The 24,849-nt window shown below is 44.2% G+C and overlaps 1 protein-coding gene across 3 annotated transcripts in view; it reads left to right on the top strand.

The window, feature by feature from the left end:
* Positions 1 to 24,849, top strand: part of AHNAK2 (AHNAK nucleoprotein 2) — a 71,400-nt gene that overhangs the window by 6,472 nt on the left and 40,079 nt on the right. Inside the window, exons 1-2 of one of the 3 annotated variants that reach the window (XM_072339259.1) lie at positions 14,204 to 14,371; positions 24,464 to 24,589. The exons of 1 other annotated variant lie outside the window; for it this stretch is intronic. In XM_072339259.1, the coding sequence (XP_072195360.1) occupies positions 24,580 to 24,589 (10 nt within the window). In that variant the 5' untranslated portion in view covers positions 14,204 to 14,371; positions 24,464 to 24,579. Of the gene's footprint in view, positions 1 to 14,176; positions 14,372 to 24,463; positions 24,590 to 24,849 lie in introns of those variants that run through there. One more of the 3 variants, XM_072339260.1, reaches the window with a different exon arrangement.

Here is a 24,849-nt window from a genome sequence, read left to right on the forward strand (position 1 = left end):
AGACTTGGAGTGCTGCATAGGTCCCTCATCACCAGAAAGGCAGCAGTAGCATTAAAGGGAGGAGGAAAAAAAACATCCTAGAAAACCTTTGCCATGAAAAATCATGAAATTATCAGTGGAGCAGCCTACAAACTGTCTCAGTGAAAAGTTAAATAACAAGACTTCTGTTCTTCTCTCCCTCCCTTTGTGTTCGCTGTTAAACCAGAGTGACCTTAGCAAAACAGCACAAAGAACAGTCGGGCTCCACCTAACTCAGTTTAAAGATAATTTACCTCCTTTGTACACTCGAATTCTGCCATGCTTTTCTCTTACGCTCTGCTCTCTGCCCTGTCTCACAATGGGAGTGAAATGGAAAGGATAAGTGCTAACCTTCCCCTTTCATAAACAGGACATGATGGATGTGAGGGGACTTTGCCTGGCTGCTGCAACAAGCAAGCAGAGGAAAAGCTGTCATTTGCATGTCCCTCTCCTGATTTCCAAAAGGGAAAATGTTGTAAAGTATAATCTGCACCTCACCCTCATCAGTCCTGCAGTTTGACTGAACTTTAGCAGAATATTTGCTGGGTTATGTAATTGAGAAAGATTACAACAGCCTGCCACATCCTTGAAAACTGCAGTTTTAACCCCTGGACAGACTGCGTCCCGGTAGGTAAAGATAAACAAGTCATGGGAATATGAGACTAGTTCAGATCAGACAGACCTCCAAAATGCTCCTTGAAGACCCATCTGGCAGCTCCAAATATCCGAAGACACTCTCCTTACTGATCTTGGCTGTGCCTGACCTTTCCATCTTCCTTCTTCATCCAAGCAGTCCCAGAGAGGTTCCCCCCATGCCCCAGCTGCCCCTTTCTCAGGCTCCCCACCCTTCCTGGCTGCCAGAGACCCCTTGGAGGTGACTCCTTGGAGCTGCCCCCTTGCAGAGCCTGCAGCATCATCCTTCCTTTGTGTCCTGCAGCTGCAGCTGTTTCCAGATATTACCTTCATTCAGAGAGTTTTGCAAGGACTAAGAGTGAAGATGTGGCCACATGGGCTGCAGGGCAGTGCAGAAACCAAGGCACCAGCCCTGCTACGGTCATTAGCCCCAAACCACCACATCTTCTCTGCTGCTGTAATCCCTCCGTCTGGATGAATCTGTCACACAGCATTGGGACAGGTGCAGTGGCACCTCTTTTTCCCAGCGTAGCAATACCCACAGCCTACACTTTAAGATCTCCCTACACCTGACCAGCTCGGGCAGCACTTAAAAACGAGGGAAGCTTGAGAAGCTGAGCAATAGAGCTAATGAAACAAGCCAGAGAGACACGAAGAATGTTTCAAAGAGAAGAAAATCAACAAATGAAGCGCTGGCTGATGCTGAAAGGCAGGGCAGGCTGGTGGGAGCTCAGCACACGAAGGAGCTCACTCAGGAGGGCTGACACAAACATGGGCAATAGGCGTTGGCTTTGGGCAGTGCTCACACGGAGCAGCACACATGATGCAAGGCGGGGTTCAGAGCTGCAACCGCCCCACCCCGGGTCTGTGAATGACCCAAGGCACCTCATTCATTACACAGGGACAGCTGCTGGACTGGGGACCGAGACAGAGCTGCCCACTGCTTCCAGGTAGGCCTTGATGTTCTCCTGCCAGGCCACCAGCCAGGTATCACTGGGGCTCTGGCTCCATCATACGTGCAGCTTCTTGCTTCTCTGGGCATGCTGCACAACCAGTGCTTCCATCTGTGTGCTACACCTCTCTCTTTTCTCCAGCTGCTGGGGCTTGAGGATTTAGCTGGATGTGTGCTAAGGTGATAAGCCGGTTTAATTTTCCTCCTCCTGGCACTGCTCTCATGATGAGCATGAGGAAAGAGGATCCCCCCATCCTGCCGGGGCAACCTACGTGCTGCTGGAGCATGTATGTTTGCTTTCTCTGCAGAACAGAGAGTGGCAAGGAGCTTCTTGAAACAGCTATGAATCATTGGACTTAACTGGCACCCACCCAGGGCCCCAGATGGGAGAAGGGGAGCTTTTCTAAGCCCTTCCCACATTCTTGTGCAAAGGGAGGGATGAATGATCACCATCCCCGATGCCAGACAGCTTTCTGGGCCAAATTCACACATGAGACTAAGGAAGCCAAGGGGAACTGAAACTGGTGTAGCTCTCCCTTCCTTCCGCTCCTTGCGATGACTGTATTTCATATGTTCAGATCCTTCTGGGACTGCTTAGACTGACTTTGTGTAATTATTTTCATCCTTGGATTAAACAGGCCAAATATGTAATCTGGATCTCAGCTTGCTGAGATCTTAATTTACACCACATTTTCTCCCTTTGGCGTATACTTTATACAGCAGCAGATTGAATTTAAGCAGGTTTTTTTTCTTTTTTTTTTTTCTTTTTTTCCAGAATGACAGCCTTTCTTTGCTTGAGGGTGTCAATTCTTTAGTAATTATTGCTTCTGTATCTTATATGGGTACTTTGAAGGACCACAGAAAAGTCCTAAACTTATTAATCTGCTCATACCGGCTCTCAGTAAACACACACAGTCTGACACCCTCCAGTCTTAGAGCACACACAGCTCACTCAGTCTGCAGGTTATGGGAAAGTTGAGACTTGGTGCATAAGCCTGTAACTACAGCCTTATCTCTGCCAGCTGTGCTCCATCCTTCTTTGCTTGCAATCACTGATGAGATGTGCAGAGGTGCACACATTCATGAGTGCACCTAAATCTGATGGATATCCCTCTTCTCAAATTAACACAGATTCAAATCAAAGATAAAAGAATATGAAGGCTGTGGGATCCTGAGCAGAGGGTTTGAAATCAGCTTTCATCTGCCGTGTCAGATGTGTGGGGCCTGTAGGTATAGGAGAAGGGACAGACTTTCAGTGAATCGTGCTTTGGAAAGTCCTGCAGTATCTCCTGTATTTACGCATTATGAAATGTATAACATAGTCCACCTGCCGGAGGGTCAGGGTCAACAGGTGCAGTCAAAATTAACAATATTTTTGATGTGTAGCACCCTTCTTTGTATTGGCAAAGTGCCACCTGAAGGTTTAAAGCTTCCATAATAGAACATTATTTGCCGAGCAGCTTTTATGAGCAGCCAGAGATTTCCATGCTTTCTAGGGAAGTAACAGTAGTTCTGGTATCTCCAGCTGTGGCTCCTCTGCACTATGGTCTGTCTTAATTGTTCTGTGATCACTTAGAGTCTAAAATTAGAATTCTGTTCTTTGGTTATTTTGAGATCCTACAGTCCAGTGTCTACACTTACTGCTAATATATGGTCACAACCATCTTCCAGGCTCTTCTCTCTAAATTTGTGTGCTAAACAATTGATGAAAATACAGTTGTGATGAGCAGAAACAGCATGAGGGACAAATGTTAGCCACACACCTGAGAGGATAATTTCCCTCCTGTCTCAGCTCTCCTAAACTTCTTTCCTCCTTGCTCCACAAAATACATTCCATCTTCTCTGCACTGCTGATGTCTCCTAAGGGCTCAGGAAGTTTCCATTATGTTCCTTATTCAGCCCAGGTGAAGATATGCTCTTCTTGGCCAAGGCTTGCCTAGGTCCAACCTGTAAGCCCATTTCCTCTAGACATACTGCAGGAATGCCTACCATGGCTTTTGTCCATTCTCCTCTCTGGCCCTGCAACCTGCAGGTCCCAAGCAGGGGCCGACTTGCTAGCAGCACCTCTTGCCCAAGGAGATGGGAGCTCAGCACAGGGACACGTTCTGACCAGAAGATGGTAATTTTTAATTAGGGGGAAGAAAATAAAATAAAATAAAATAAAAAGCCCTCTGAATTAATATAGGTAGGTAAATAAATGTTGCAGCAGCAGCTGGGAAGGAAGAAGTGCTTCAGGCTGCTGTGTGTTTCACGTTGGTTTCATCAGGAGTGCCTACTCCAACACCACTCTCCTGTTCTGTTTCATTTTCATACAATATTTGTTTCTTAACATTTCAGGTTGCTTGGCTATTAAGGCTGTAGGTAACTTCTGGCAGGATGACCTTCTCTTTTTTGCAGATCACTGGGTAATGACATTGGGCCTCGTGCTGCCGATTCCCAAACTTGTTCTGGTTTGCAGGCACCCCAAGGGCTGTTCTGCAGTGCAGCTCTGTTGCAACTTGTTCTTCTATTAAAAAGGAAAAACTCCCTCAGATTAAAAAAAGTGTACATGAAGAAAACGAACAAGTAACGCTGTACCTAAACCTAATCCCTCTTCAAAGCTGTCTTTAAGGTCTCCCTTGCAGTTACCCAAGACCTCTTCCAGCCATGCTCATGTTTCTCCATCACACAGCCCTTGGCCCCGCTCTCTCCAAGTTAAGTGGAAAGTCAGTAGGTGCTACGGGGTGAAAATAAAATCCCAAAGCAGTTGCTGGCACCTCCTGCCTTCAGATCAGTGCAGGGAATTAGATTTGCAGTTTTCTCTGAGATTTAGGCATACTGAGCCTGTAAATAAAGCACTGTTGAAACTTGTTTGCCATATCCCCAGTTGTATGCTGATTTTGCACTAGGCTCACACTCCTGTTTAGCAGTGAACTGGCTGCCCTGTCTCATCTCTTCCTGGACAGCATGACTCATGTCAGAAATTGCTTCATAAGTTTCTAATAACCTGATTACAGAGTGTATACATACGGTATCTTTTTGAAGGTCTCAGAGCTTGTGAGATACAGATGGATTTTCACAGAGACCACAGATGATATATCAATAAAACTGAGTGGGCATTTGGAATATCTCACTCCTTCGTTCCTTTGCAGTTTTGAAGTTTCAGGTAGTTTTCTGAGGACTTTCCAGGGCTTCTGGTTTTCTGTGGCACCTGATCTAAGTTTGGAAATGGAGGTGGGAAAGTGTTCTTCACTTCTTTCTAAAAGATCTTTACAGTAGGAATAAAGATTAAACTCTGGGAAAGTCGATGTTTTGTCCAGAGAAAAAATAACCATTTCATTTTGGGTGACAATTTTGCATCCACATATAAACTACGTTTCATTCGCTTTTCCTTGCTGCTCAGCAGGGAGATGAGAGGAACTTCCCAGCAAGGAAGGAGGATGCTCAGGAAGGAGAGTCTGCAGTCTCAGCACAGCCTGAGATGAAAGGAGGAGGGGACATAAGACAGTCAGAGTGAATCTGGGTCATCACTGTTGTTCTGCTGCTATTTGTACCTGCTGGACAAAACCTTCTCCGCCCTCTCTTCTGGGAGTACTAAGTCTCACGGAGGCTCCTTGTGCTGTTTTCAGGGCTGAGAGGGTGACAAATGTTACCATGAATGAGGTGAATTATTATCCCCCGGTGCTGTACTTAACAGCACCACCGACCTACACCCAGTGAGGCCCATTTTCCACACTGCATGAATCACTTGCTCGTTTTTTTGTGCTTACTAGCTTCGCATTTTAATTTTCCATTCCTCTGGCTTTCCTCATGTGGATGAATAATGGACCATTTATAATACATCAACAATATCAGAGCACACGCTTATAGCCTCAGTCAGTGTAATCCCTTCAGACAGCTCACAGAGCACCAATGTGCTTTCTCTGTCAGGACAGATAAACGCCCATCGTGCAGAGCCACATCCTGCTCCCACTCAGCCAGTAGAAGGGGATGCCAGCCTGGCAGCTTGTCCCCTTGCCACCCTAAATATCTCTCAGCAGCTGAGTCATGAAGCAGAACCCACAATAATGGGTGATTCTTTGAACCAAGGGACAACCATCAGCTGTGCTAACAGTTACAGATGGAAATGGGCTTCAGGCAGCAGTTTATCATCAGGCAAGCTGTGCCCTTCTATTGCTGTAAATAAATGCCTGGGTAAACTTTTATTGAATGTGAATTAAGGCAATTCCATTGAACTCTATTGCTTGGCATTAGGGTCTTAGCCTGCTCACTGCAGTGTTTGTGGGGCTCTGTGCAGAGGCAGCCCTGAGAACTGAGCCCTGCTGCTTGCCCTTTGCTGGATGCAGGCTCATTCACCCTTATCTTGTGTGGATGCTGCTTGAAGGATGGCACGCTCCTCTCTGCACATCCAAAGATCTTCATTAAGGACTAAGAGATGAAGCTTAAGCATAGAACTGGTACTAATCAGAGTTTTGCCTTTCTGTTTTCTTATCATACACCCTTTGAATTTGTTCAATATTTGGAAAAGGCATATTTTCCTGAAACCAGGATTTTGAGTTTGGAAATCTATAGGGTGAGCCTATAGCTTAAACAAAACTCTCCACACTCAGGATACCACCAGCAGGAGGTGATGAAACATGCTTATTTAGCATGAAATGGGAACAGAGCCACTGTCACATGCGCTGGCTCCTGATCACCCCATGCACAAACCCAGGCCAGTGCTGCAGCTGCCTGTGGGACTTAGAGAGAGCCCCAGAGCCAGTGAGCAGAGAGCACTGCATGAGCAGATATACCATAAACAAGCACTCGTGAGCTAGCAGCTGACGGAAGAGCCCAGCTCACCGCTGGTATCTCCCAGTTTGCTGTGCTCCCACAGAAAGGCTCCGCTTCCAGCCCCCAGGCCATCTGGGGCTCTGCCATCTTCCTTTTCATCCCCTGTTCACTGAGTTTGCACCAGAAACTGAGGGCACTTCTGCTGCCCTGACCTCACCATATATGTAATCTTTCCTCTTAAAACAATGAGAGTTATTTGCTCTCATTTTGGTGATTCCTATCCATGGACAAATGGAGCTGGAACCAGCACGGCCCCATGTTTTGTGCAAGACTGGACAGTAACTTTGTTTACCGTCATCACTATTACTAAATTCGGGGGAAATAATTATGGTGTGCAAGGGTTCATTTAGTCATTTGGGTCACCTGCAGCTGAACTCATAGGCAATAGTGCAGTGAGGGCAAAAGACTTTTGCAGCATGTTAGGAACATCAGGGCTGCTTTGTGTAGCGTGCAGCTCCAGGAGGAGGGTTCCTTTCAGATGGGACCTTTTCAATAGCTTCACAACAGCAAACATGGAGGGAAGAAGCCCAGATCTACAAAGCACCGAGATGCAAAGATGTCAGTGTCCTTCTAGGGCACTTGCAAGTTGCTTCAGCTGAAAAAGCTGAGGTGCCAATGTCAGACAAATCTACAAGTTACCTGATCTTTTATTTCCCTGGCAGTTCTGGCTTTTCTCCCTACAAGGGAATTCTGTCACTGTGGTGAGTGGTTTATTTAAAACAAAGTCCTCCAATACTTGAATCTGACCCACCACCTGACTTAACAGATACTTGACACTGACCAAGCAGCTCAATTCATCAAGAAATCAATCCCACCATGCTGCTGATCTCCAACAGCAAACAGTGACTCCAGTGTCACCCACTGAGTCCCTTCCCTGTGGCAGCCAACAACACTCACCAAGCCAGGGCACAGCAGCAGCAATGACCCTGGTTTTCCACAGAACACCTTCGTTGAGTCCCAGCAAGGGAGGGGCAAAACAGGGTGAACATTCACATCCTGGAGGTGACAGTTTGTGTGATAAAGAAGAAGGAAGCTGGGGCTGGGTTGTTCGCAGTTAGGTTTTCCTGCTCACCTGAGCTTCCAAGGGCCAGCTGATGTCCACAGATTCGCTCAGAAGAGTCACCTTTGTCATAAGCCCTGACCATACAAGCCCCCACTCTATGGAGTGCCTGACAGAAAGGAAAGGAGCCAAAAGCACCATAGTGAAACAAACAATTTATGTTGTTGTTGTTTTTATTACAATAATTGAAATTTTCCCTTTTCCAGTGGGGTCTGAACTACTGCGTGAAATGTTTATACTATACTTTTATCAGCATCTGTTCTTTATACAAGACCTAAAAACATCAGGGATACATCCTCGTAACTTCAAATTTGATAGAAAAAATGTGTCTTGCTAAAATACAACAAATGTCCCACAGAAATTTTTATGGCACATTTCTGTTCAGAAATACCCAACTCGTTATACTGTCACTCAAAAATACAGAACTTGTTAATGCTGTATTTACAGTTTGGCAGGTTTTAGGACATTTTTCCCTTATGGGTGTCCAAACTGAAATAAAATAACCATTTCGAGCTGGTAATAAAAGAAAAGGGCTTAAGGCAGCCTAATGACATCAGAAAAAAAATCCACAAAAACAAATAATTTCTTTTAAATCATACCTTTCTCAGATACTTGAGCATTGCCACCTGGAGCAATTGGGTTATTGGTGGGCAATAACACCCTTCTCTCTAGCTTGAAAACACATTTCTCTTCCTCTCTTGTCAGCTCTTTGGCACTAATTTTCAAGGGCATTCTTGGTTCTGCCTTCTGTCCAACACTGCAGGTTCTAAAATATTAAAATAATAAAGGTCCAGGGTCAGCCAGCTCTGAACTGTGGTTGAGAAAAGAATTAAACGCAGCAGAGAAAATGAAAAGAGCTGGTAGGAGAGAACACAGAATAAATATTAACTTTTAATTAAAGCCCTTTGCAGCACGCAGTCTGGAGGCAAGTCTCCAATGGGAGAGGAGGAGGACATTGGCTTTTAGGTGGCCCATATGCCAGACTCTCCTCAGCTCCGTATGCACTAATCCACAGCTGATGGGGGCAGGAAGGCAGCACAAGAACTATGATTTTCTTCAATTCCTGCACAGGCCCTGCTAATTATAGCAGTTTTCCCCCAGGTCTATGGATGCATTGGCCCTGGGTCTGGCTGGCTCCTTTCTTCTGGTTCATTCTGCCCAAGTCATTTTGTCTGTAGGTCAATGCCAGCACTGTCAGGGCTGGTGAAACTGAATTTGGAGGACAAAGGGAGATGGAGCACACGCCCCAGGACAAAGTAAAAGAAGCTTTCCAGAGTGAATTGGTTTCCTTTTTCTACTCCTTTTTCATCTTCTCCTATTCATGAAATGATTGCTCTTGGAATTGTCTCATGTTGTTTCATTTCTAAATAATGCATTCTCTGTTGCTGGTAAAGTTTTTTATTGACACTTGCAGAGCAGCATTTTTAGCTTCCTTAATTTCTTTCCTCCCCTCATCAGCAAGAATATTAACCACTAAATTGGTAAGTGTATATGTAGGAATCTCAGAAGAAAACATTTGACTTTCTGAAAACGCACAATTCTTCCCTGGGTTTGTTTTCCTTTAGCTGGGGTTTCTCTGCTCCTGATAGTGTGGAGTTGGTGTGTGTTTTTCTTTACAGAGGAGAAACCTGTCACTACATGAAATACAAGCATTTCCAGCCTGCTGTCAGTGCAACACACAGTGTTAGAGCCCACCGAGAGCAGGTAGACTGTAGAGCTTCTTTTGGGTAAATTCTCAGATGAAAAGATCATAAGGAGCACAAGACTAACCTGTTCCAAAGGCAGATTCCAGTTAAGTTACAAGGTACATGAATTATACCATTTTGTTTTGGAGTAGGGGGGGTGGGAATTTGTTTGTATTGCCTCGCTTCAGAATGAGGTCTTTGAGTTCAACACCAAGGCTTCTTAAAGGGAGCCGTGATGAAATCTCATTTCCATACCTGGCTCTCTCTCTGTTTATATACCTACCTGCAGCTGGATGAGATTTAAGCAAAAAAGTTTTGGAGAAAATCAATCAAGTTGATGGCTAATGTATTGCAAAAGAGAAGAAATTCGGAGGAAATCTGCGTGGCTGGCTAACGTATCTTTTTACTTCAAACTCGAGATTATAAAATATATAAATTCTCTTGTCTTAGTAATATGTGGAGTCATGGGTGACAAAGATGTCTGCAAGTCAGTAACTACAGTCTTCTGGGCTTGATCTGATTGTCGGTGGCCAAACCCCTCCACAAATACCTAGAGCCTCTCATGGCTTGTCTGGCATCTACTTTTCCTGCACCTTCTGTCCACAATGATCTCAGTTTTCCCTTCCCTTTTCTTACTTCTGTGGTTCCTCCTCTTCTCAGTCTATTTCTCTTTAAGCCTGAGGTCCACCATTTTTTAAATCATTTCTGAGCTGAGTTCACAAGCCCACTTCACGTAACTGGTCTCTGCTACCCTTGAGGAAGTTGGTGACCTCCCATTTTTTCTCCTGAATTTCTTAATGGTCAAAATTGGTAAAAAAGGAAATAGAATGGAAATGATCATCCTTACATCCTCCATGAAAAAGTGCATGAATTTGTGTTTCAGAGCATGCTTTATTGTAGTCTCTGTGAACATCCCATCTCCCTCTGTTTAGAACAAAGGACAAAGAAGAAAAATCCCACTGTTTTTCCTTTCCTTTCTCAATTACTAATAATGCATCACGCCCTTATGTGCAGGCTTATTATCAATCCATTCACAAGTCAGGGTGTGAATAACAATAATAAAAGCAAGCTCATATCATTCCATTGTATATTCTCAGCCTGACCTTTGAAAAACAAATTTGTAATACGGGGAGCTGTAAAGCAGGGCTAGAGGTGGAATAGAGAAGTGCAAGATATAATTGTATTCCCTGGCAAGGCAACAGAGTGGAGAAGATCTTTCAGTATTGCCTCAGCATAACTTAGAGAGTTTCTCTTAATGTTTAGATATCTGTCACAAAGAGTAAATGAGAAGGGCTACCTGGAGTATGCCCAGTGAATTAGTTGGTTCTATTGTGCTAGGATCATTTGGAGAACTGAAAGTGATCGGGTTGGTATAATGTTTTTAATAGCTCTGAAGGCAAGTGATTGGTTTGATAAAGATTGTGCTACCCTGTTGCTTTTTTACTGATAAATCAAGCAAGCATTTTGTATTCACATCAGTCAGATAAAGATAAAACACTTAAATAGCCTTGGAACTCCACCAAATGGACCTTATATTGATTGGGGAGAGGGAAGATTTTAGGGTTCGACTTATGTTTGGATAAATCTCTACTATATGAGTTGCATTCTGTAGAGTTATAGCAACACGGCACCGCTCAGATGTCAGTGCTTATGCATTCAGTCCTGAGCTGAAACTGGAAAAAAGCCAGGGACAATGAATGCAGATTTCCCAATACCTTAGAAAAAAAAAAAAAAGAACATAAAAATATCTTCCACGTTTATGGAAAAAACAGTTGGCTTCTGTCAACTTAGCCATTCGTTTGTCTCATGTGGGCTTTAAAAATGCTGGAAAGATTGAAGAAACATCCATCAATAGGGAATCATAGAATCCTTAGAGTTTGAAGGGATCCTTAAAGGTCATCTACCCAACTCCCTTGCAATGAACAGGGACATGCACAGCTAGATCAGGTTGCCCAGGGCCTGATCCAGCATCAATTTGAAAGTCTCCAGGGATGGGGCATCCACCTCCTCTCTGGACAACCTGTGCCAGTGCCTCACCACCCCTCACTGTAAGAGACTTTTTCCTTATATCCAAACTAAACTTATGGTCTTTAAGCTTGAAACTATTTCCCCTTGTACTATCACTATAGATGGTGCTAAAGAATCTGTCCTCTTCCCTCCTGTAGCATCCTTTTAGATTTTGAAATGCTGCTATCAGGTATATGTTATATTCAGCAATGTGTTTAAACAAAGCACACACCAAGGACAGAACACACTACTTCTGAATTCTGATGGGTCTGCAGCCAGCTGAAGTGCTGCTGATTTCACCTCTGATTCCAGAGGTGGGAGCCAGATTTCTGCATCCAAACAACCTGTCTCGGCCTAGAACTACCATGTCAGTCTGGGCTCCTTGTTTGCATGCCCGTTTCTGTTGTTTGTCGGGATTATGTCAAAAGATGGTTCAGAAAGTCTGAACATTAGTATAATTCCAAGGACTGTAATCACCCAGGGAGGTGGTGGAATCATCATCCTGGGAGGTGCTCATGAAGTGTGTAGATGTGGCACTGAAGGACATGGTCAGCATGCATGGTGGAGATGGGGTGGTGGTTGAACTAAGTGATCTTAGAGGTCTTTTTCAACATTTATGATACTATGATTCCATGAGTGAGCATAGAAACGGGGATATCAGAAGAGCAAGCCAAAAAATGAGCTGAATTCTAGAGGTCTTGAAACTCAGGAGGCTCTGGTCACCTCCATCCCAGGAGCAGCTGCAGCAGGTCTTGCTCGATTCCTGATACAGTGCAGAACCTTGGGTCTCTGGCACTGGCACACTCACATCACCTCCTCTCCTTCCTTTGCTTCCAGGCTCCCTACACTGCCTGCAACCCATGAGTTATTCTGTTTCATAAGTGTAGATGTCACACTTAGGAGAAAATACTGCTTGCATATGAACTGGGTTGTGCCTCACATAACATTTAGATTAATTGTATAAGATTATGTATACTATATATAATTGTGTATCCTATATCATAGCTAATTATATAATTATACACATTATAAATTAATACAATAATATGAAACACTACCCAGTTCATACGCAGAGAAATTGTGTATTAAATAAAATTATGTATAATACTGATTCATTTTCATATATACGCAATCTTATATAACTGATAATTCAATATAATAGTCTGCATTAATTATACAAAATTCTTTCCAGAATCAGCTTTAATATAAACATTGTAGCTCCATTAAGACCTGATTTTACAAAAAGTCTGTGTTAAGCATCCACTCATAATAGGAAGCTGAGCAGCATCCTTGGCTTTCACTGACCAATTTCAGCATGCCCACTATAGAAATGGGATGCATCCATTCTAAAGCTGGGTCTGAAAATACAGCACCTACAGAGCTAGAGATCCTGCAATCTATTCAGAGGTGACAACACAAAAACCCACAGCATATCACAGAATCACAGAATCACAGAATTATAGGGGTTGGAAGGGACCTCTAGAGATCATCGAGTCCAACCCCCCTGCCAAAGCAGGCTCCCTACACCACGTCGCACAGGTAGGCGTCCAGGCGGGTCTTGAATATCTCCAGAGAAGGAGACTCCACCACCTCCCTGGGCAGCCTGTTCCAGTGCTCCGTCACCCTCACTGTAAAGAAGTTCTTGCGCACATTCGTGCGGAACTTCCTATGCTGGAGTTTCAGCCCGTTGCCCCTAGTCCTGTCCCCACGCACTACTGAAAAGAGACCAGCCTCGCCACTATAGCTCCCACACCTCAGGTATTTATAAACCTGGATCAAGTCCCCTCTCAGCCTTCTTTTCTCAAGGCTAAACAGACCCAGTTCCCTAAGTCTCTCCTCGTAGGGGAGATGGTCCAGGCCCTTCACCATCTTTGTGGCCCTCCGCTGGACTCTTTCCAAGAGATCCCTGTCTTTTTTGTACTGGGGAGCCTGCTGCAAGATGAAAGAAGCTTGTCAGCAAACACAAGTTCCTCTGGCTGGTATAGGATTTTACCTGTTCACATCCTGCTTCAGTGTGCTGGCAAAGCAGCCAGGGCTGCTTATGTGTTATTTGTGTTTCGCACCCCTTCACCTCTCACCTGTCTGACAGCATGCAAACAAGCAGGCAAATACTTCTGCAAAACAAGGAAACCCCAACTGAACCTTCTTGCTGTGATTTTTCAAAACTCCAGAGAGGTGTAACCAGAAGAGGGAAGAATTCCTCAGAGGGGGAGGGAGTAATCAGCTGTGTTATGAATTCCTTGCCCATGATGGGGGAGGGTGGGGAAATGGCAACAGGTGAGAGGAGAGCTGGGAGTTTGAGTAAAGCAGTTTCTGCTTGTGCTGAGTGGCTTTTTGCATGTGTTGGTGCTGCAGAGTGTGCTGACACCCCAAGCTGTGAATCATGGTAGCACTGAATGTGGTGCAAGGTCTGTCAGCTCAGAGTTCAGGCTTTTGGGGAAGGAATTAAACTGCTGGCAAAAAAAAAAAAAACAACAAAAAAACAAAAAACACAACAAAACAAAACATACATGAAGAGGACAGAGGAGCAGCCTTGAAAGCCATTTGCACTGTGCTGTTTGTGACAGACTGTATCCTGCCTGTGTGCATGCTCGCATGAGAGTTTACTAATACCTATAATGTTAATTACCCACTTATGTCCTGAAGCAAGGCTGGGAATGAATTTCAGGAAAAGAGATGTTTGTTTTGCACTGGCGCCCACATCCCATATACTTTCGGTCACGAGGAAATTGCCCCGTACCTCCACCCTACAAACGCTCATTCCTGCAGCTGTAGGCACCAAGCAGGGAGAACCCACAGCGCTTACAGGAACCCCTGTTCCTCTGCCTCCCCCAGTGTGGAAAACTCACTCGGGAGCAAGCCCTTAGTCTGTGCACAACTCCTGCCCCAGCTGAAGCAGTACAGCTGTTGCGTTAGTAGAGAAAGGGATTGGATTTCACAGGCTGTGTAATCTGCGACAGAGCTCTTTGGCTTGGAGAGAGCAACAAGCCTCACCCAGGCTTAGCCATCCCCTTTCTGCCCGTAGAGGAACGCCCCAGTCGACATAGAAGGAAAATTGTTTGCTGAATTTCTGTACAGCCCTCCTTCCAATTGCTGGAGAGAGGGGGGGGAGTGAGAAAGAGAGAGAGTTTAAGGCAGGCTCTGCACTGGTGTTCTGGGCTATTTCAACTTCAGGGCAACTTTAGAGAACTTCAGTTATTTTTGGTAAGTTTTTGGTCGCTTTTTTTTTAATGAAAGTCTCTCTCTCTTTCTTTTTTATCTTTGATGCACAAGTTTGTAGCAGACAACGGGCTTTCAGCACTGCGAGGAGATGTGGGTGTGTGGTTCTTTGATGCAGAAAGTGAGCATTCTGTGTGTAAAACCATAGTGTTCCCAGCTGCTGTGGTTAAATGAAACCTGCAGCCACTGCAGGTTAAGTGTTACTGCTGGGGGAAGGCACGGTGAGCGCTCCAGCCGAGGTGCATCCCACCTGGCACACAGTTTTGCTTCTTTCTTGCGTATGGGAAGGTACGCGGTCAGGGATGAACTAATGCTTTCAGCCTGCTTAAAGTTTCTGAGTTCCTTTGGTACTGCAGGAGTTTCTAGTTTCAGTGCTCAGCCTCTCAGAGTTTTCCAAGGGATGTTGGTTCTCAGTGCCATACACGCCCCTCCATTCAGTAATCTCTATTCCAGATCACGCACGTTGTTTTTCTGACTTCTTCTCCCTGCACGCTTAACCCATCGTATGATCTCAAACACAGCAAAACTCTTTTTGTAGTACGCAGAGCCTTATTCCCGATTGTTCCAGTTGTTGCAAGGTGCAAACTGTAATTTACGTACCATGAGGTTGTTTTCTGATGAATGTGAGGGTTTTTTGTGTGCTTTCCCTGTATATATGTATATATATTCAGATGTTTATAGTATCTGTGCTTCTGCAAGAGGAATTTATTTGTCTGGGTATTATATCTCAAGAAATACCACTTGCAATATATATAGATATCATGATAACAAACTGACTTGGAACTAGACTTTCTGTATGCTAGCAGTGTTTGAGACTTAAAACAAAGCTTGAAGAAATAAACAGCAGAGATAAGTGACACTGTCTACAGGAGTGGGATTCTGTATTTCTTCGTTGCAAGGCTGATGAGGCCAGGTGACAGAGTGCTAGGAAATATGCTGGGTAACAATTTTCTATCCACCTGTCTAGGTCTTTTGCCTCATTCAGCACCTTAATATGTTTCCAAACACATGACTTCAGATGCTCTGAGTTTTATCAGAGGACACCTATAGAGAAACTGAAAAATGTTCTTTAAAGCTTTGAGAGAAAAGAACTATTACTCAAGAGAAAGCACTAAGGGTTTATCCTTCTACAGCAAAAATACTGTTCTTAAAAGCAAACACAGAGAGTTGGAAGGTGACTTTACTTAAAGAGATACAAGACTTTGCTTGCAATCACCTGTTGCATACTTAAGGGAAAACCTCTAAGCACTGCCTTGCTCTGCATCTTACTACAGTAAAGAAAAACGATAAAGGAATTGTGCAGGTCCAAGCAAATTAGAGGAAAAGAAGCTTACAACAGCTAATTCACTCCCAAAATCAAGTGTCGCAGGTCAAAAGTCCAGTGTGAAAAGGCTGCAGATGTTTAGCGGTGCAGGAAAACACATCGTGTCTCAGAATTTATTAGGTTTTATTAGTTATGGTTAAAATGATAAGTGTGACTGGAGCTTTTAATTGCTGTAACTCTATAACAATGGAGTTAACAATAACTCTTCAACCATAAACTGAAGACGATAAATCTGTGTGAGGCCCTGTGCAGTGCTGACATGTTCTCTGATGGCTGGAGCTTTTCCGTGGAAGCATGTAGATTTGTTAGTGAAAATTGCATTTTACTATCTTTGGTGTGGCACTCTTATAAAGTAAACTCTACTATTAGATTACGAGGCTTGTGTAAATCTCCAGCTGAAGCCAGCCTGCCTCTAGTCAGAGCCTGTAAGTAATTCATTGGGGATGGCTGCCTTCCAACCTCTATGAAGAGGGTGTTAAAGTCTTCGCAGGCAGACAGGGCAGCAGTAACTTCTAGCACTGATTTGCCAGGGATTTGGAGATGGTGTGTGCTTTATGCTTTTAATTGTCTTGGATGCTCAATCTGCATTCACAGCTATGAGGTCAACGTGCCTCTGTTAACTTTTGGCTGTACTTGAAGCTCATCACTGAAACAAAATCCAACTGTCTGCAATCCATAGTCAAGGGAATCACTGTGCTCTAAGTTAACCTCCTGCTGACTTTGGTGGGTTCGGTGCCCCATGCTCAATGCAGGGAGGCTGGGCTGGAGCCACTCTTCTCCAGGGAATAACACCAGAAACGTCACTGATGCTTTTCCTATTGGTGTCAGTGCCAGTGGAAGGGGTAGGATGTATAGTGTTGGGATCATGTGGAAGTGTTGTGTTTTCTGTGAAGCCATAGGAATGTATATTGCCTTGGTTTCAACCTCTGAAAATGCGTAGAGGGTTGGTTTTATCTTTCCTTGAGCTTTCTACTAGGGCAAAGAAGCTGTTCTATGCATGTTTAAAACACTAAGGGGCATAAGTAAATTTTTTCCCTAGGATTCCTCTAATTAGAAGCTCTAAACAGTCAGAATATCAGCCCATGTAATAAGCCAAGGTAACCACTGGAGGATGCATCTGCTCCCATGTCTCAGCGACTGCAGCTCCATAGGGAGTGAGTGCCAGGTAGCAGGAACAGACCCTGTAAAATTCCACAAAGCAAGAATGCAAGTGCCTGAAGAAGAACAGGCACCTAGCCCGTCCACTCCATCTGCCCAATAAAGATAGCAATGTCTTCAGAGGGCAAAGTTATCTGTCTGTTTGGGGGTTCTTGTTTGTTTGTTAGTTTATTTTTAAAAAGAGGAGATAAGATTTATATGATTTCCAAGCCTACTGATAAATGCTTGACTCTAAAGTCATAGTCACTTCACTGCTGGGCAAATGTTATATCTCCTCTGTAGTTAAGAGAACAATCACCCCTTGATTTTGATAGCGGCTGACTGTGTCTGATATTTGCAGAGTCAGGGGAGCAGCTGTTATCCCTGCTGCCATCGGATTTTAAATACCTTTCTACCTGTCCACTGACCTCTCGACTCTCCTCCCTTGACTAGTGGTATGTTTGCATCTCAGCCTCCCAGCATCTAAAAGAAAAGGTTCAAGATTCATGCAATTCTTCTCATTTCTGCATAGTCCTAGATAAATACTCTAATGAACTACTACTGGCAGAATACTGACGTTACTACGGGTAGAATAGTGGCCTTTGGGCGTTGCCAGGCAACGGCGGGGACTTAAACCGGCACAAAGAGGGCAGAGACAAGTCGCTGCCCACCCGAGACAGATAGGAGGGGCTAGGGTCCGTGCTCCTCGGGACTTCCTGTCTCAGGTTTCAGTGCTGGTAAGTATTCTCCTTAGCTATGGTCGTGCTCCGGCGGAAGGCTGCTGCCAGAAATACTGAGGAGGCCCAGACAAGGGTCCCATGCCCTCAGAAAAGGATGGCAGCAGCCAAGAAGACTGCGGAGACCCAGACTGAGGTCCTGCGCATGCCTGAAAGGAAGGCTGCCACCAAAAAGTCTGAAGATACCCAGACTAAGCCCCTAACCCGAGATGCTGGTGTGCAGGTCTCTGGCTGTACTGAGTGCCAGAGCCTGGCCCTTGCAGTGCTGGGTGAGGGAGGCAGTGATTGTGTACGATGTGACCAGGTGAGTCCCCAGCCCCCCCAGCTGCCCCTGCAGAACAGGTACAGTGCTCTGCAGGGACAACTGGATAATGGTGGTGATGATGGATCTCCTCAATTGGTGCTTTCCAGATCTAACCAGTCTTCTCCTAAAATTAATACATCATCAAATAGGAAAACACGATGGGTCATTGTCATTGGTGACTCTCTGCTGAAGGGAGCAGAAGGGCCAATATGTAGGCCAGACCCTCTGCATAGGGAGGTCTGCTGCCTCCCAGGTGCCCGAGTAAAGGATATTAAGCAGAAACTTCCTTCCCTTGTCCGGCCCACTGATTACTATTCTCTGTTATTGTTTCAGGTCGGTAGGGATAATTTACACAAAACTTCCCTAAGGACTCTGAAAAAGGATTTCAGAGCCCTGGGGAGACAGGTAAAGGGTTCAGGAGCACAAGTTGTGTTCTCCTCTATCCCTCCAGCTATAGGGAATAATGAGGGACTTAATATAATGGGCCAGTGGTTTAATTCCTGGCTCCAAGCTTGGTGTGCTCGGCAGGGATTTGGGTTCTTTGACTTGGCCTCTGTCTGCAGGAGACTGGACCGGCTAGTAACTGATAGGAGTGGCTTCTCCCAGCGTTCAAAAAGGATCTTAGGGCGAGAATTAGGCAGATTCATTCAGAGGGCTTTAAACTAGGTATGAAGGGGGATGGGTGTGTAGCTGGGGTCACTAACACAGAGTCGGTGCGTAGCGATCCAGTGCTTGCAGGAGAGGGACGTGCTTGTAAGAACCCATGGTCTTGTGCCTTCGTGACGGAGGAGGATGACTCTATGAAGGGGAAAGGGGGTAAAGGCAGGTCTTCTAGGGATAAGCCTGATGAAGTGGTATTGGGATTGAGTACTGTGTTCAGTTTTGGGCCCCTCACTGCAAGAAAGACATTGAGGCCCTGGAATGTGTTCAGAGGAGGGCTACGAGGCTGGTGAGGGGTCTGGAGCACAGGCCTTATGAGGAGCGGCTGAGGGAACTGGGATTGTTCAGCCTGGAGAAGAGGAGGCTCAGGGGAGACCTTATAGCTCTATAACTTCCTGAAGGGAGGTTGTGGTGAGCTGGGGGTTGGCCTCTTCTCTCGTGTAGACAGTGATAGAACTAGAGGGAATGGTTTCAAGCTGCGACAGGGGAGGTTCAGGCTGGACATTAGGAAGTATTTCTTCCAGAAAGGGTAGTCAGGCATTGGAATGCACTGCCCAGGGAGGTGGTAGAGTCACCGACCATGGGAGTGTTCAAGAAACGTTTGGATGTTGCGTTGAGGAATATGGTTTAGCTGGGAAGTATTGGTAATGGTTGGACTAGATGATCTTCTAGGTCTTTTCCAACCTGAAAAATTCTGTGATCTGTGATTCTGTGAATATCTCCACCATGCAGTGAGTCCTTGAAGCTCCCACACTTCACCAGTCTAACTATCCCTGTTTTTCCCAAGTATCCTCACACTCCAGCACTAGAAAGTTAATGCCATTCCACTTCCTGCAGGTCACTTCTTCATTTGCTTGCTGTGTGGTTTGCCACAGCACCCAGACTTTTGACTCTCAGTCAGTCGTAACTCTTCTTTTCCCTCAAAATAAGCACACGCCAGAACTTTTCCTTGCCTCACATCGTTCTCACTGTAAGCCAAAGATCCATCTTTGATGGAATTATTTGTGGCAGTGAACTGAAAAATGGAAAATTCAGCTTGAAGAAGCAGCTCAAAGGAATTCCAAGATGTTCTTACATAGCAAGAACTACTTTAACCAATGTTGGCATTATATTCCAAAGGGGAATAAAATTACCTAAGAGGGATTAGACATGATTTTGAGAATTAGTTAGAAAACAGCTTTTGGTGAACCCCAAAGATGTTAATGGGTCAGATGAGCCTCAGGTCAGATGAGAATCCAAAAAGTTGTGGGCTTTTTGTTTGTTTGAAATGTCTGTGTGTTTATCAGAAGGCTTATGAACTGGAGATCTGTGAAACTAACATGAGAAAGGTCATGGGTTCTTTGATTGGTGATATTCCTTGGTGTGAGCTGAGCTTTCCCTGTTACCATCTCTAAAATCAACCCAAAGCAGAAAATTTACAAGAATGCAGAAATGTCTTTAAACATTCCCCAAATATTTTCATGTATGCCAGAATGGGTCTGATTTATGTTCTAGTGAAAGGTTGCATTGATTTTTATACAAACTGTGTCCTCACCCTCCTTAAGGTTGGCCTTTTTCACATAATGGTCTTGATTGTGAGGGGGGGAAAAAATGACTTGTGCAACAAATAGCTTGGACAACTCAGTGTCTAATTAAGGTAACTAGTTAGTCAGAGCCCATTTTGGAGACAAACTGGGCATTTCCTCATGAGAATGACTACATGTAGGGTTTGTACTCGTGGTGATGGATGACTACATAAGCAAATAATGTGCACAGTTATGAGGATAACTAATTTGTCATGCTTTCTATGAGCAGAGTGCTGCAGGTGTTGCGAAGGGCGATGTGTTCATAGGCCTGGCTATTACTACTTCTGGGTAAAGTGTAGGTCTAGAAGATTATCAACTTTGATGTAAAACAGACTTTAGAATAGTATTTCACACACTGGTATTTATATGAGGACATTTCAGTTATTGTGTGATTTACAGAGCTGGATGGAAGCAGAACCCCGCAGATCTATCATGAAGGGAACACATTTAGTAATAGCACAGCAATCTAAGTCAGTATTTGGATTCAATGTCCTCAGTGGATTTAACAACCATTTCAGTCAGTCTAACAGGAATCTGTGAATGAAATGGGTTGAGTAGAGATAGCAGGAAAAAATTAGTTCTTTTTAAAGTTGTACCTCCTTAGAGACTAAAGGGAAGTGTTTGGATAACTGTACTGGATTATGCCAGGAAAGCTCATCTCAAGGCACTGAATAATTGCATCAATGAGCAATGTCCTTAACCTGGCTGCACGTGCATTGGAGAGGAGTGATGCTTTTCTGCTCTGAGAAAGATATACAGAAGCAGACACGTCTGGGAAGATGGCAGAGTCAAATCTGTCAGAATTACTGTTGATTTACAAAAAAGCCACAACCCAGTCATGTTTCTCAAGATTTATTCTTGTCGTTTATTGCTGCTGCAGCCTGATGGCAGGTTAATGTTCCCACCATGATAAATGAAAAATAGCCACCTACTGGATGTGCCTCAGAGGACTTACAGGCTTCGTGTCCAGCCAGTCGAGCTAAACAGGGGTGGCAGGAATGAGGAAATAGTTTTACAGGGAAAGGAAGGAGGCTTTTTTGAGCTGTGTTTTGGTTTGCCTCATTGTCTGGAAGATCCGAGAAATTTGCAGTCATAATAAATCCCTGCTGGTTGGAGCAAAGCTGGGGATGTAGTAATCCAGCAAGTGGATGCATGCAAAGTGCTCGTGGTGCAGGCGTGAATGCTGTGAACTTGGTACAGCATAGCCGAATGCAAAATCGTGCTCTGAAAATGTGCATTTATTTTCTAATCAGAGGGGTGAGAAAGGGGGAGTCCTGTAAAAAGAGCTTAATACTTTAGGTAGACTGCAGATGCTAAAGCTTTTCTTCCCACTGTCATGTTGCTTCCCGTGAGTGTTTGGAGGAGAGGCGGACACAACATGTAACACTGCATTTCCTCATGACGTCTGTCCAGCTTCTCTGAAGCCCCTTCCGGTAGCCACAGCAGCTCACTGGCAGCAGTTATGGCAACACAACACTTACTCCTCCCTGACAGACTTTTGTAAATACAGGCAGGAAAAACTGAGTGGCTTTTGCCTTGAGGATGAAAAATAGCAAGAGTGCTTTTAACTACTCAGAGACCTGAACTCACCTGAGGATGAAAGAGGTAATGATATTCTGCTGGATGGGCACGACTTACTCTCACAAAATTAGATCACATTGGTTTTAGAAAGCACATAGAACCGGCCCTCTGCACAGTGGCAGTTCAGTGACCACATATTAAAGAACTGGACACTCTGTTCAAAAAAATAAACAGATGGAAAATTAATACTAATGAGCCACCAATCTTTAAGCAGAATTCAGAACATTCAGTCCAACAATTATCCTGTCAGATCCTCTACCTTTCAACACAATGCAAAGGTACACAGCCTAGATTTAAACCCTGTACTTATAAAAAATAATGATGCTGCTTCTTTTTTAAATAGATAAGTCTATTTGCTGGCTGAGTTGCAACTGTAGTGTTTTTGCAATTAGTGGTTCTTTGCAAAGCCATGAAATATGTATATGTGCAATGCATATCCATATAATATGTGCTTAGGCAAGTTTTGTACTGATAGGCAAGTTGGCAGAGAAATCAGTTTTCGTTGTCCACCAGGGCTGGATTCAATAGAAATGTTGGCTGACTTCATCACAAGCCTTGGAAACCATCAGAGTATTCAAGACTTAGGCAGTCAGATGCCTGCTTTTATTTCTATTGACAAAGGAAGAGGAGGGATGAGTAAATGTAAAACATTTCCTTTCAACATTGAGCTCAGGGAAGGCAGCATAGTGCAGTGAGGAGGTGGAATCCAGGACATCTGGGTTGTATTTATTGCTGGCTTTGCTGCCAGCTTGCTTTGTGACTTTGTGCAAGTCACTTTTTTGCTTTGCTACCTCACTTTCTGTGAGGCAGGGAGAGCTGGTCGTGTTCATGAGGTGCTCTGGGCAAGTGCAGGGACTTTTTAGGTGACCATGACCAAATGCTGCAGTGTATCTACATGTGTTACACCAGATAATGATGGCTGGGTGATCAGTACCCCAGAATATGCCCTTGGAGAGCCCAAAGTGAAAGGTGCTCACTGTGTAGCAATGCACCAGTGTAAATACCCACCATAGGTACTAGTAACCAGTGCCTTCTGTTAGTACGGATGGGGAAATCATTCACAGCATGAGTCAAATTTGCAGCCTCACATCTATACTTATGATCTCTAATCTCACTTACAATAGTGGTCCTAGGGAAGAGAAGCTGCTTTTTGGGGTAAGCTGCAGGAAATAGAGTGGCTGTTTTGAAATGGTCTTCATATGGCACTTCCTGTCGCCAGAGCTCTTTTCAGGTTCCCAAGGTGGGGTAAAACCTCTCAGCACTTCTTACTTGTTCATAAGCTACGTTTTCAACCAGATGTTGAGAACTAAAAAAATAATGTGAAAAAATGTGACTAAAGATTTTGTTTGTTGCTGTAGCAAAGAAAGGAAGTCCTGTATGGCCTTCTGCATATCATCAGCAATTGCTTTGCAGTCCTGTATACAATCTGTATATAATCACAGAACTCTCTGTTGGGAGAGACGATGGGAAAACTTGCCATGAACTGTGATAATCCTGTCTTTATTCAGGGTAGAATCTGTGAATAAAGATGCAGCATTCAGTGTAGGGCCAGAGTAATAGAAAACACCGATCTTCTGTGCCTGTTCACCATGCAGCAACAGTCTCATTTATTTTTTTTCACCCATGAAGGAAGGAAATTATTAAGAATAACAGAGTAACAGACACAAACCTTGCCTGGCATAACATGGATTTGGATTAGAAATCACTTTAACTGCATTGATCTTTCCTCCTGTGCGGGGCAGACATGCATTCTTCTTCCCTTCCTCCCACAGTAAATGGCGACCTGAATCAGGCAAGTGAACTGGGGTGTGAGACACCTGGGCTCATCCTTATGTCTGGGAGTAATGCGGTTACATTTCTTCTCATCTTTGCTCTGCTCTGTCCACCATCCTCTCTTTGGCTCTCCCCATTAGTTTGATGAAAAAGCTCATCGGAATAGCATTGTTCTTTCACTGTGTTTGTACAGTGTAATGAGGTGTCACTCTTGGGACAGGCTCTTGGAAGCTCCCGAGGTATAAATCATACTAGAAATTAATTAAGTGAATACCACTGTCTTAGATGTCAAGACAAAGTGTAAAAATTATCTTCAGTAGAGTGATCTGAATGTTTTATAGTGTGATCCAAAGCTTCTCTAGGCTTCATAGACTTAAATCCAGCCCTTAACACCCAGCCAGGACTTCCTGCAGTTACTCCAGTGCTATGCAGAAAAGTCTGCAATGTGAAGTAAAAGTTGTACTTGAATTGCTGAGGGTTAAAGCCGGTTATTCCCACAGTTCCCGTTTCCTAATGTTTTCCATTCTTGATGTTCTTCACTTTTAATGTTCATAGTAACTTGTGCCAAAAAAGGTGTTTCCTATCATGTTCTGCTCACATTGTGTTGTGAGGATTTTCTTTTTTTTTTTTACTCCATATTTTCAATCCCCAGAGAGCTAAGGTTAGTCATAAACATGCTTTTGGCTATCAGATTCATGTGTGGTTTGCTATAGCAACAAACAAAAGCATTAGTCAGAAACTGGCATGAAGCTATAAACACATTTTTTTTGGTGATATTACCCAGAGTTAGCTTAATTTATGTGGTACACTGTCACCACACAACTGCATCCCAGCTAGAATACTATTGTAGAATATGAGCTTTATAAAAAATACAAAGATATATTACAGTGAAATAATCAAAGCTGTGAATGGATGTTGTCATTTGAAGATCGTAAGCTGAATTCTGCTGTTATGCTGGTGCAAGTCAAACTGAACTCCTTCATCCTGTATACTTAGGTCAGAGGACAATGCCTCAACCTGGATCTATTGAATAAGAGGAAAATCAACATCAAGCAAAAAAAAAAAGGCACTTTGCCTTTGCTGTTTCAACTTCATAATTTTACTGCAGCAATATGATTGGAGGTAAGCATTATCAGATTGCAGTAGATGGATTCAATTCATTGCCAACACAGTTGGAAAGCATTATCTGCAGCATGGCAGGGACAGGGAGGCTTGGTTAAAGATAGTCTCTCTCCGGATGCGTTGATGCAGCATTGGGAAGGTGTGGTTTGTGCAGAGCCACTGTCTATCTGGCTGTGGGGATGAAAGGAGTGGCTTGTGCAGCAAGAACTGGCATCTCTGAGGAGCTGGCTGGGTTTGTGCAGCATTTGCTGAAATCCCAC

The sequence above is a fragment of the Excalfactoria chinensis genome, chromosome 5, assembly GCF_039878825.1.
Source record: "Excalfactoria chinensis isolate bCotChi1 chromosome 5, bCotChi1.hap2, whole genome shotgun sequence".
In the NCBI taxonomy this organism is placed as follows: Eukaryota; Metazoa; Chordata; class Aves; order Galliformes; family Phasianidae; genus Excalfactoria; species Excalfactoria chinensis.